Below are 12,615 nucleotides of genomic sequence, written 5' to 3'. Positions count from 1 at the left end.
GAAACTTGTCACAGTGTTCCTCGATCGCTGTAACACAGAGGTTTTTGTTTGCAGTGCATGAGTCTGAGCTTTTTTGAATTTCCTCTTTCTTTGTTGTTGGGTTTGTTTGTTTTTTTCAGTAAAAAATGGACAGAAATTTGGGTTTGATCCTGCTCCTGCTGCTTCTCTGCCACAAAGGCAGCGGAGAGTTTTGTCCATACCGATGTCAGTGTTTCACTCTGGTCCAGGTGCTATGTGCTGATGCAACAATGACGTCTTTACCAAAGAATATTTCCAGGGAGGTCAAGGACTTTATTGTAATGACTACGGCTGTGCAGTACCTGTTCTCTCACACTTTGGAGGGCAGTCCTCAACTCACCAAGCTTATTTTCCTGGATAATCAACTGAAAAGTATTCACTGTCGGGCATTCGAACATCTGACTGAGCTTCAGGAACTGGAGATCAGCGGGAACCCCTTGGATCATTTATTTCTAGGAACTTTTTCAAAGCAAGGAAATTTGACTAAACTGCTGCTCAACTTCAACAGGTTCCAGACGGTGCTTCCTGGTATGTTTGACTCCTTGAAACAGCTAGAAACTCTGCAAATGAAGGGCAACGTCATATCAGATCTACCTGCGTTTCTTTTCCTGAACCTTCAAAAGCTGCGTGTCCTGGATTTGTCCCAAAATAAGCTTGAGGGAGTAAAAAAAGAAACTTTTTGTGGTCTGGAAAAGTTAGAGATCTTGAAAATGAACAACAACCTCCTCAGCAATTTTACATCTGACACATTTCACAATGTTTCTCAGCTGACAGAGCTTCATCTGGAAGGGAACATGATAACAAAACTTGATGATGGCATCTTTGCTGTGTTAACTGAATTGCAGGTGCTGAATCTCCGTGGGAACCTTCTTACAACCTTTAGCGATAAAGTGTTTGGATTTGAGGGCTCAAATTTGTCGGAACTGAACCTAAAAGGCAACAGACTAACTGAGCTGTCCTCTCTAAGCAGTCTGACTTTACTTACCAACCTCATCCTGTCCTCTAACCAGCTCTCCAACCTTACTGGAGACATTTTTAGAAATGTTACAGCCCTGATGATCCTGGACCTGTCTGAAAACCAGATCACTTCACTGCCCGAAACAATCTTTAATGATCTGTCTGAGATTAGGACAATCTACCTGCAAAAGAACAATCTCAGCACTTTGGATGCCAAACTGTTCAAGAGCCAGGAATTCATTCAGCAGCTCTACCTGTCTGACAACCAACTGGAGAGTCTCCCAGAGGACCTTTTCGACCATTTTATCCTGCAGTACACCGTGAGGCTGCATGGAAACCCTTGGAAATGTGACTGCCACATATGGTACCTGCATGACTGGGTGTTGGAAAACAGCAAAACCATGGAGATGCTGGACAGGGTGGTATGTGAGAGCCCAAACTTTTTGAAAAAACGGGCGGTCATGTCCATCAACAAGGATCAGCTGGTCTGTCATTTGTCCAGAGATGAGATGCCAGATCTCAGCACCTGTAGCCTACAAGCATCAAATGGCATCATGATCATAAAGTGTAAAGTAGATATATGTTCTCCACTGACAGTGAAGGTACAGTTTCAGAAGGAAGATGGCAACATTAAGGAACATATTGTGAAAAATGAGCATGAACCCTCACAATGTAGCAACGAGACACTGATCGAGAGCCCCATTCAGTAGTTTTCAGACTTTTTCTGGGTGCAAATTGTTTCACACTCAGAGTCACGTTATATGTTCAGTGACTGCCATAGTCAATACTCTAAACAAACCTCTAACTCACCAGCTGACTAGTATACATAAATGTGACTGAATGATAAGAAAGGTGGATGAACCTTTTTTTTTAAAAAGTTCAAAGTTCAACTCAATTTCCAAAGATCCTGTCACTGCTCAAAGAAGCAATGAGTGAGCTGTCAGTCATCTGCTAACACATGCTTTTCCTGTGATTAAAACTCCAGTAGACGTCAGTGCTTCTCTCCTCTGTGTAAACTGCCAATGCTAGTCCCCTCAAACAGAACAGTCATCACTGACACAGTGCAGAGTAGTTATGAATATGTTTTTGTTTTCAGCAAGTTTGAGGTTAGTTTCCTGTGAACAAATAATTGAGTAAAACGTAATATTTGCTTCATGAAATTACTGGATTGAATTTTCAAGGCAGGAAAATGTATTAATCCTTAAATCAGGGATAGAAATTGTATGAAGAGTCTTGAAAGGCATGTGGTGTAAAAATCACCATACGAACTACCATGAAGTGAGGGCCATCTGATACCCCTGTATCGGTGTTGTTCCTGCATCATCATCATCATAAGTTTCTCCAGGACTGACTTTGCAGCTAACTAACAATTGTTGTCTGTCAGCTTGAAATGTGGAATAAAAAAGGGGGGGGAATGTCTTTGTTTATATAAGACTGTCTTCTAGAACAAATGGAAACAATTCTAGGTGTGTTCTTTATTAATTTATACAATATCATATACTGGTATGTATTATCAAGCTAGGTTTGCTGTCAGCCAAATTTAGCTTTCTCAATGTTGGTTTGCTAGGGATAGCTTTTAATAGCGGTAGCTAACTTTTTGGCTAATGCTAACTCAATTCTCAGACAACATGACTGATGGTCAGTTGTAATGCTGATCCTGGACTGACATTGCTATGATAATGTCAGAACAACACCAACCCAGAAATATCAGATCACGCAGCAGGCTACACCATGAGCTGGTCACCGGGCTGTCACAGGGCTAACACAGTGAACTTTTGGGAAATTTGACTACACTAGCTTGTATGTAGATCTGACCACACATGACAGCCATTGCTCCCCATGTGTATCACTGAGCCTTGGGCACCTATGACTCTGTCACTCAAATCCTCACACTTGCTCATTTTTTTTGCTTCTAACACATAAACTTTGAGGACAAAATTTTCACTTTCTCTTTAATATATCCCACCCACTAACAGCTGCCACGATGAAGAGATAATCAGTGTTATTCACTTCACCTGTCAGTGCTCATAATGTTATGCCTGATCGGTGTATGTCATAAGCTAACTGTGGTTTGTTTACCTAATATCATCATCAGAATATGATCATAGCAGCCGGCAGTAAGTAGTGCAGTAATTTTCTGCAGTGGAGCAGAAGGGCAAAGCAGCTAAATGAATATACTTACACTATTGCTCAAAAGTCTTGAAAAATGTTTTTATATTCAAAAGAAAAAGACAATTTATTTTCATTTGCAATAACAAAAAATGATTACAAGTGTTCCAACTGATCTATTTACAGCATTTCTGTGTGATCTGATTGCTCAGAGAAGTGCAGCCTATTCAGTGGAGATGAAGTGACAAAATATTACACTGTTTTCAGAAATTTCCCACATAGAACGGATTTCATTTCTTAGAAGAGACAGTGATCACACCCACAAAACGCCCACAGACTGTCCAAAGAATAGCCAAAGATCAGTCACCAGATGAACTTGATAAACTTGCTTTAGGTTACGCAATATACCACTGGATCACAGGGGCGATCTTACTGAAAACAGGCCTCTTTGTGTCTATGTACATAAACTATGTACTGAATTTATGATGTATGATTTGAGTAATTATTCATTTTCACTTAAAGCATTTCTTTAATATTATTATTTATTTTTCAAAAAAAATTTCCTTCTCTTTCTTTTAAAAACAGGAATATTTCAAAGTGACCCCAACCATTTAAGCTGCAGTGTGCATTACATCTCACCACTGCCTTTGGCACGCACATATATTGAGGTTTTTACTTGGCTGTGGAGTGGGTGGACTATTCATTGCAGTTCTTCAAAAGTATGTCGGTATCAAGCAGCCATCCTCTGATCAATCTCACTGCTGCTGCACACTGGGAGGGATAATAAAGATTGAGGGAGGAGGAGAGCCCCAGCGCAACAAGGCACACAGATGGCTACACCTTGAATACAGCACTTTCACCCGTGGTTAATAAGGGTCAAATGCCAAGGGGTCAATTGGGTCCTCGTTTTGAGGTGACTGACATCCCAATTCAAGTGGTGGCATACTTATTTCCAGAGTTTGGAGGGTTGTCCTTAAGCTGGAGGTAATCCTCACTTGACTCAAAGTCTGAAAACAGAACATTTAATGTTAAAAGTACAGCTAATGAGCAGAAAGAGATATGGAAGTCGTTAAATGCATATCTCTGTTCAGTGAGCGTGCTGGCATTTAAATGAATAGAAAAGAAACTAATAGGATGTGTCACAGTTAGCAGTGCAGTTGCTGAAGAATGTTTTTGAGGCTGTTTCCTTTGGAATTAAGGTTACTTAGAGTTATGCAGGAATTATATTGTGAAGTAAATCAAGTCAAATCTAACTGATTCATTTCATGGTATTGATGTGGCCTTTTGAAAGCAAAATGTTGCCAATCAACAGGTAGACACTAGATGTTGGAGTTTAGCGGCTAAACTAACAGATGAAGACTTGATGAAGAACTAGTGGGTCAGAGTTGTGTCTACATAACGAAACCCAGCACTGAAAACTGGATGCTTGAAATAAAACAGCTGAAAGCAGCCTAAAAATGAGAGCAGGATAAATTAACTGCAATTTACAAAAACTAAAACAATGAACTGATACTCTGAAGCTTTGTGCACAGAGATGAGATTAAAGATCTCCTCAGTTTATCATTCAAGTGATCACATTTTTAGGCTACTATAAAAGAAAATCCTTTTTTTTTTTTTTTTTTTTTTTAAACTTCCTGGAATTCAGGTCTCCTAAAAATTATTATTGGGATACTGGGAAGTTTTGGTAGAGTTTAAGTTTTGCCACAAGAAATGAAGAGGTTAATGTAGTTATCAACACTAAATCACCTGCCAGCATCCATCACTGGTAATTGCTCAGCAGAGTTACAGCAGCAGTGTTTGAGAGCAACCCAATGAGTAGGAATGAAAAGCTGCTTTTCCCCCACCCATGGTCACATCTCATCTCTGTATCCAGCTTAGTGGGCATTTAGCACCGGACACCACACTCCACACAGCAGCTCTTCAGATCGAAGAGAAGAGAAACAGAGGGGAGGGAGACATTATCCGGTGAGGCGCACAATGTCCAAAACAACACAAAGCACTGGGGAAGATGGTTTCCCACAGAGTTTAGACTGGTCAGTGAGAAGGGAGGTGGCGAGGGCAGGGCAGGGTCCTCAGGACAAAGACCAGAGGTCATCTGAGGCTCAGTGCTTGTGGCGAGAATTTGGGACTTTACTTTTTTTGATGGGAAAATGTTAACTAATTTCACACAGAGTCGCTGAATAAAATTTTATAACTGATCTGAAACACTGAACTCAATGTTGAGGACAAAATTTTTTTACTTGTACTTCAAACACCATGATTATGGTTTTTGTCTCTCAGCCTTATTTAAATGAGTTTAGTCTGTCATGAAATGATAACCAACACCAGTTGCTATCATGTGGGCAGGTGTCTATTAGGTCCTCTCTCTCACACAGCCGAGAAGGGTGAATGCGATGACCTAAGCATCTCGCGAACACAAATGGGCCATTTTGCACTCTCAAACTGTGAACCTTGCTTACAAACAAGGGTCAATATTTACCCCTCAGTGCACCCAGACCCCTGGATGGAAGCTTAATTGGTGGTGCTGACCAAATTAAGAACAGCTGACCTGATGTGGGTGTTAAGTGGACGGGGAGATGTTACTAGAATGGAAATCTTTTAGCATGCTGGTACACTGCCCTTTGTTTTGTCAGTCCCTATTGGAGGATAACAAGAGGCTATAAGCTCCTTATCATCACATTACATTTATGAAGGATGAATCGGGAACTATGGCCCTCTGGACCCCCATCCTCAAAAATAGCTATCCTTGTTTTGTGCCCAGCTGGTTTTATTATGCCTGCAAGCAGCACTTCATTCTATACTTTTGGTCGGACACTGAAATACCTTCTATGCTCCATCCTCCAGCAGCAAAGATCCTATAAAACAATATGTGTTTCACACATTTGGGTTTGTTAAAACATTGCCAGTTTATTTTCCCTGGTTTATTTTATGAATTCAATGCAGACAAGTCATGTTTCCAGGTTTTGATTAAAAACCTACTTTCACTTGCAGTTGTACATGTAATGTGGATTTCACAGATTGCAGGCCACTGCTTGTGTTGCAGGCCACATCAATTCCTATCAGTTCAATTCCGTTTTATTTGCATAGCACCAAATCACAACAGCAGTCACCTCAAGACCACAAGGTAAAGACCCAATAGCAATACAGGGAAAACCCCAACAATCAAAGGATCCACTTTGAGCAAGCACCTGGTGACAGTGGGAAGGAAAAATTCAATTTTAACAGGAAGAAGCCTTCTGCAGGACAAGGTTCAGGGATGAACAGGCATCTGTCAGGACTGGTTGGGAGTGACAGGAGAAAGAGAATCCTAAAAGCGTTAAGAAAATGTAATGCAGTTATCATTTTTAACCACCTATAAATCAGTCATGCTGCATCATGCAATGTAATTAGTAACTGCATTTAAACCCTTTCAAAGATGTTTTTATTAGAAGTGAACACCAAACAACAGAGAAAACAATCAGATGTACGTACCTACCCACTAAGGACACTTATTGTCGTCAGTTGTTCAACAGTGTCCCTTGGACTAGGATGGCAGATGGAATAAGTAGATCGAGGCCTGAGGCTGTTGCCAAACCAAGCCAACTTTTTTTAGAAAGCGTTTTAAAAACAGCAACCACTGACCAAAGTGCTGGACAAAGCACTGAAATACAACTTAAATAAAGTTTAAATAAGTAAAAGTAAATAAATATAAAAATAATTTGAATTAAAATTACTACACAAAATAAGAGCATCAGCACGATACAAGATTTGGGAGCCGCTACAGCAAAAGCCCTTTCTCCTCTGAGCAGCTCCTCTGTGTCCTCCACATCCAAGAGTACTTGCACCATCTGCAGACAAGACAAGGAAGACTGGCTAAAATCAACATATAGAGTTACAGTAATCCAAGTGAGTTATAATGACGGCATGGATTACTGTTTCAAAATGATCTTTTGATAGAATGTTTTTTTTATTTTAGCCAGCTGTCTCAGCTGAAAGAAGCTAGATTTTACCAATGCGCTGATTTGACTGTCCAATCTAAAATTCTTGTCCATCCTAAAAATCATGCTTCTGACAATAAGCTTTACATACTGAGCCACTGGGCCTATGTCGACAGAACAAGCCTCACCAGTGATGCTAGGCCCAAACACAATAACCTCTGCCTTCTTTTGATCAAAATTTAGGACGTTTAGCACCATTTAGGTTTTTAATTCCTCAAGGCACTCAGCTAAAGTTTCCATGGAGTAGGCATCCTTCTGTTTTAGGGAACATAAACCTGAGTATCATCTGCATAACAATGGAGAGCAATTTTGTACTTGCTAAAATTAGAAGCAAGAGGCAGCAGATATACAAAATAGCAGAGGCCCAAGTATCGAGCCCTGCGGAACCCCACAAGACAAAGGAGCAGAGGAACATCTGAAATCACGTAGTCTAAGGTTCTCTTGGAAAGGAAGGATTGGAACCACTCCAGAACAGTGCCACAAATGCCTACCCTGAGCTCTAAACAAGACATTAAAATATTAAGATTCGCTGTGTCAGAAGTGACAGTTAAGTCTAGAAGAACTAGCATCAGATAGTCCCCTGCATCTGTAGCCAGGAGGATGTCAGTAAAAACCACCAGCAGTGCAGATTCCATGGATCATCCATCATCCATCCATCCATCCGTCCATTCTCTTCCACTTATCCTTGTCAGGGTCACGGGGAGGCTGGCGCCTATCCCAGCTGTCTCTGGGCGAGACGTGCGGTACACTCTGGACAGGTCGCCAGTCTGTTGCAGGGCTAACACATAGAAACAGACAACCATTTTACGTTCACACCTGTGAAAATTTTTGAATTACCAATTAACCTAACCCCACTAAATGCATGTTTTTGGACTGTGGGAGGAAGCCAGTGTACCCGGAGAGAACCCACGCAAACACTGGGAGATGCAAACTCCACACAGAAAAACCCTGGCGTGATGGTGGACCTTCTTTCTGTGAGGCAACAGTGCTTACCACTGTGCCACCATGCTGCCCGTGCTATGAAGAGACTTAAAACCAGATTGAAAACCGTCAAGAACATCATGTTTCACTAAAAATGCCACAAATACACTGTGAACAATTTTCTCCATAATTTTTTAAAGAAAAGGAAGCTTGGAAATAGACCTAAAGTTAGATAACAGGGTAGGATCAAGGCAAGGTTGTTTTTTTTTTTATTAGTGGTTGCACTGTTTGCATCCTTAAAAATTTTAGGAACAACACCTGAGGACAGGCTGCTGTTAATAACCTCACGACAGATGGGATCACATCACAGGGGGGAACCTGAGGCCTTCAGGTGACCAAATAAAGTCTCATAAACGACGGTCTCACTGAAGACTCGCAGTAACTACGGGGCCGAGCAGAATTTCACCTTTATTACATTTCTGCCTAATACCTTCAAATTTAGACACTTTGCAATCACTTTTACAACTGTTTCTTACACCATTCTAGCACCACATCCTCCACTTTAAGAGCTTCATTTTTTGGTGCTGGCTATGATATCTGGCTGTGGAATTCATCGCTCATGTATTTTGTTTCAGGTCTCTTTGGCACTTGGATTACTGAGAGTTCTCTCTAACAGCGTGGCTCATTATATGCTAAATCTAACAGTATACCCATTTGCTATAAAGTCCTTGTTTTTCAACGTTGCATTTGTATTTCTGGCTCTGCTCAAACTCATGGTGAAACAGCAAACTCCTGTGTAATAGCACAAACTTCGGGGGTAAACTGAAAGTTACTCTTATTAAAGGCTCTTGTTACATTAGAGAGATAGACAAAATTAAAAACATGTGACTTATGGTGGGCTTTTATAAGCTTGTTCTGTCGGGTTTTTGTTGCTTTTGATCTGATGTAGCTGATATTTGACTTTAAAGGACTATTATTGCATGACGTTCTTCCTAAATTCCCCCCCTCTGGGTTGTTAAGATTTTCAAAAACAACCAGCTAAATCAAAAAGTGATGAATTGGAGCGTGGCGACAAAGAGTATTGTTCATTCACCATTGATATTGAGCGCATAATCTATTCATTAGCCTTGATGTGAACCACTGGTGACTACTTCGACCCCCATCAACACCATAACAACCTTAAGAACAATAGTAAGGCGATTCACCCACAGAGGTGGAGGCGCTGGAGGTTTCCGGTGTGTGTCAGAGGGAGACGGTTGTGAGAAGCAGGGAACCTGTCACTTTTGCCACTCTGATTTTGAGGGGAGGCCATCAATCATGGAGCTAAGTAATAGGGGCAGGGTCTACCCGTCTTCATGTTTACCAGTCTATGCTTTACGGCGTTTTGGAGAAACTGCAACAACGTGGGGTTTTGATTCGGGAGGGGGGCGGCAGATAAGCAACAATAAGACGAGACATGAGATGAAGGCACAGACACCAGCAGGAGTCATGATCTATTGAAGCCGCTCTGTCCAAAGCCCCTTCACAGAGTCTGTCTCATATACACAGCGATAACCTGTCAGCACCTCAGAGCTCGTCTTATCTGAATGGCACAGCTTTGCCTGAAGAGTTGTCAGAAAGCCTTTAAAACCAGGACCTTTGGGAACAGCCAACAATAAGCCTTCTTTAGCACGGTGAAAGTGACAGCATGGTCCTCCCCCGCTCCCAGCCATAAAACCTCTTCCTGGATAAACAAGGGGAAAGGCCCTTTATGAAGATGGAGAGGGTCACAAAGAGAGGAGCCATTGAGCCACCGAGGGGCCCGTCTTTGTTTTTGTCTTTCCGAGGGTGTTCTCAAAGGATGCTCTGATAGGAGGGGGCAGCTCTATTTTTGTCTTTTAGTCCTCCTTAGCGTCGATCTTCTTGCAGCTCTGCCAAAACAGAGACGTGAACTTAACACGACTGAGTCGTTTGCACAAGTTGAGTTTAATGTTTTTGACAGGGTGGCAGACGTGTTAATTTGGTTCATTTAGTAAGAAATTCAGATTTAAATTCAGTTCCTTAAATTTAGTTAATCTAAATGCTTCTCTGTTAGGATCAAATCCCTTTAAATTCCATGGATTTGAAATCAGAAGCCGTCAAATGACTATGGATGGTGTGAGTGTTTGCCTTCAGAGGTGCCACTGTGTGACGCTGTCAAAGAGAGGCCCCGTCTTTTGGTGACAGGCTCCCAGGTCAGTTGATGGGTTGCCAGATTTAAGGCAACATGCTGATGGAGCTGCGTTGTGTTGGGAGTGTGAATGAGGGGCACCTGTGACCTCTGGTCACGCTCTGCTTGCAGCCCGCTGTGCGAGCACCACGCTCAGGACACACGCTGGGACAGTCAGGCCTTCAACTGTCCACCACAGGGGTTGGAGCGTCTCTGCAGGGCTGCTGCAGAGAGGGTGTTTTACATCATCGTACTCACATCATCAAATTGTTTCAGACACATTTACAGCCTGCTTTGTCAAAAAGTTTAAATAACAGCATCAAATTTTTCGAAATTTAATCCGCATTTAATCCTTGAGTAATACCGGGATCTTATCATGACTGGTCTTCCAGTTTATTTTAACATGATTTCCCATCTGGCAGCAGCACAAGCAGGGCTGCGCGTGTCTGCAGAAGCCAACACGCCCTCCTCTCTGGGCTGGCAGCACGCCTTTTAGATTCAACACAGCCTCTCAGGTTCCACACCTTCTTAGAGAGGTATTTAGTTCCAGCAGAAAACAGATTTCTCCTAACTGCAGAAGGGATGACAAGTGATAACACGACACACAGGAGGGGGTCTATTTTTAGAGGACTGCTTTGAGATGATTTATAGTTATAAGTATAGCAATTAACAGCATTTTCTGTAAGCAACATAGACTGAACTGGACCCTAAACTAGGGGAATGCAGTAACACTGATATCATAAGCCATTCAAGTGTGATGGGTAATGTAAAAGTATTTTTTTGGAGAAAAAGAAAAAGTCACCAATCCTGCAAGTATTGCTGTAAACATAAAACCATTTTATTTATTTCAGAAAATACAGTGCTTTTCGGGGGCTTCTCAGCCCAGAGGCAAAATAAACTGTGCAGTATCAAAAATAGAAACCCCACAGTAAGAAAAGAGGCCCAGAATAACTTTTATAGTCCATATAAAAAAACATAACTGTGTCTAAAGTTTCCTCAGTGTAATAACAAAATGTACAAAATATACAAAAATAGGATTTACAGTGTGAAAGTACTCTTCTCCTCAAAATCTACTCCTTCCTACCACGGCCTCCACACAGAGTCTGAGGTGACAGCCGGTGCAACAGGTGACACGTGGTGACCATTCTGTGCGGTCAGAGGTCCGAGGGCTGCACTGGGCACGAGAAACGCAAACTGTCCATCGGGCGTGGGCACCACTTGGAAGCCTCCATAGAGTTTCATCGATTCTGGGGGAGCGTGCATGAGCGAATTGCTTTTGCAGGGTATCTGTGGGACTGAAGCGACTGGAATCTGTGTGCCGGTCTGTCCGAGTCCAACCGCACCGAGGTGAGGTCCATAGAAGTTCAGAGTATTGATTTGGGCCACGCAGGCTGCCAGGTGGCTGAGGAGGCGAGTCCTCACCTCTGTGTTCACCCCTTCGCACGTGGACAGGAAACGGGTGACTTCTCCTACACACTCACTGAATCCGGCTCTGTATTTACCCAGAACGAAGGGGTCTGTGTTTGCAGCAGCTGGAAAAGAAAAGAAAAATGCATAAATACAGACAGACAGATAAATAGATAGATGGAGAGATGCATGTGAAATGAATACTACAGGGCAAACATACATGCGGGTTGGGCAATAAATCTTGGAGAAAGATGGGCCATGTGTGCCATCTAAAGTTACTCCTCCAAGACTCAGTGCTCTCCAGTAAACATCCAGAAATGGCAGTTACATACCAGTCATCTGAAGTCGCTGCAGGTTCCTGAGGTGCTTCACAGTCATCTCAAGGATGTCAGCCTTCTCCAGTTTAGAGTGTCTGGAGCTCTAAATAGAAAAAAAATATTGAAAATTTTAAATTTGCTTTTTTAATTCACAGATGTTTACATCTAACTGGATTGTTAGCCTGTGCGTCTCCTTACGTCTTTCTTGAGTGCGTCCAGGATGAGGGTCTTCAGCTGACCCAGGCTCTCATTGATGCGCGCGCGTCTCCGCTTTTCCATGATTGGTTTGGAAGACTTGGAAGAGGGGGGGGAACGCAGTTTAGACAGTTTTTCGTAGAAATATCAAACAATTAAACACCGGTGTAAAGAGCTCATTTAACCGACCTTTCTGCTCTCTGTCAAAGCCCGGGGTTTCTCGGGCGTGGAGTCGCCACTTGTAGGGGTGGCAGCCACAGCGGACGGAGATGCTCTCTCTAAAGTACCGGCTGGCATCTTCAGTTCAGTATCAGTAAAAGAAAACCAGCAGAAGCGGTCTGCGAATACCCAGCAGTAAAAAGTCCAGTTCAGTGTGTCCCGCCTTCTCCTGGCAGACCTCGGAGATCCTCGTCGATGACAACACCACCGCTCAAAAGCGACTTCTGTCCACTCGCCAAGCTGACATCCAGACCGCTCCTGTTACGGGCTCCTCGGGTTTCTTTTATACAGCTGGGGCCTGCACGCG

The 12,615-nt window shown here is 42.5% G+C and overlaps 2 protein-coding genes across 2 annotated transcripts; one reads left to right on the top strand and one right to left on the bottom strand.

Annotated features, from left to right (window-relative positions):
• Window positions 1-1,969, top strand: LOC101482396 (carboxypeptidase N subunit 2). The gene has a single exon (XM_004570515.4). It carries the CDS (start codon window positions 126-128, stop codon window positions 1,683-1,685), a length of 1,560 nt encoding a protein of 519 aa, XP_004570572.1. The 5' UTR covers window positions 1-125; the 3' UTR covers window positions 1,686-1,969.
• Window positions 1,970-10,993: 9,024 nt separating this feature from the next.
• Window positions 10,994-12,615, bottom strand: LOC101482682 (transcription factor HES-1-B). Its single transcript, XM_004570516.2, has 4 exons — window positions 12,279-12,615; window positions 12,093-12,188; window positions 11,910-11,997; window positions 10,994-11,702 (listed from the first exon to the last, which is right to left on the bottom strand). Exons 1-4 carry the CDS (start codon window positions 12,384-12,386, stop codon window positions 11,251-11,253), a joined length of 744 nt encoding a protein of 247 aa, XP_004570573.1. The 5' UTR covers window positions 12,387-12,615; the 3' UTR covers window positions 10,994-11,250.

Source organism: Maylandia zebra, linkage group LG18 (assembly GCF_041146795.1).
Source record: "Maylandia zebra isolate NMK-2024a linkage group LG18, Mzebra_GT3a, whole genome shotgun sequence".
Lineage (NCBI taxonomy): Eukaryota > Metazoa > Chordata > Actinopteri > Cichliformes > Cichlidae > Maylandia > Maylandia zebra.
The sequence above is the reverse complement of the archived record's forward strand: the minus strand, read 5'-3'. Positions and strand labels throughout refer to the sequence as shown.

Coding starts and splice junctions, on each gene's coding strand:
- LOC101482396 (XM_004570515.4), top strand. CDS start 126: ATGGACAGAAATTTGGGTTTGATCCTGCTCCTGCTGCTTCTCTGCCAC.
- LOC101482682 (XM_004570516.2), bottom strand. CDS start 12,386: ATGCCAGCCGGTACTTTAGAGAGAGCATCTCCGTCCGCTGTGGCTGCC. Junction 12,189..12,278: donor CTTTGACAGAGAGCAGAAAG/GTCGGTTAAATG, acceptor CCCTCTTCCAAG/TCTTCCAAACCAATCATGGA. Junction 11,998..12,092: donor TGGACGCACTCAAGAAAGAC/GTAAGGAGACGC, acceptor TTTTCTATTTAG/AGCTCCAGACACTCTAAACT.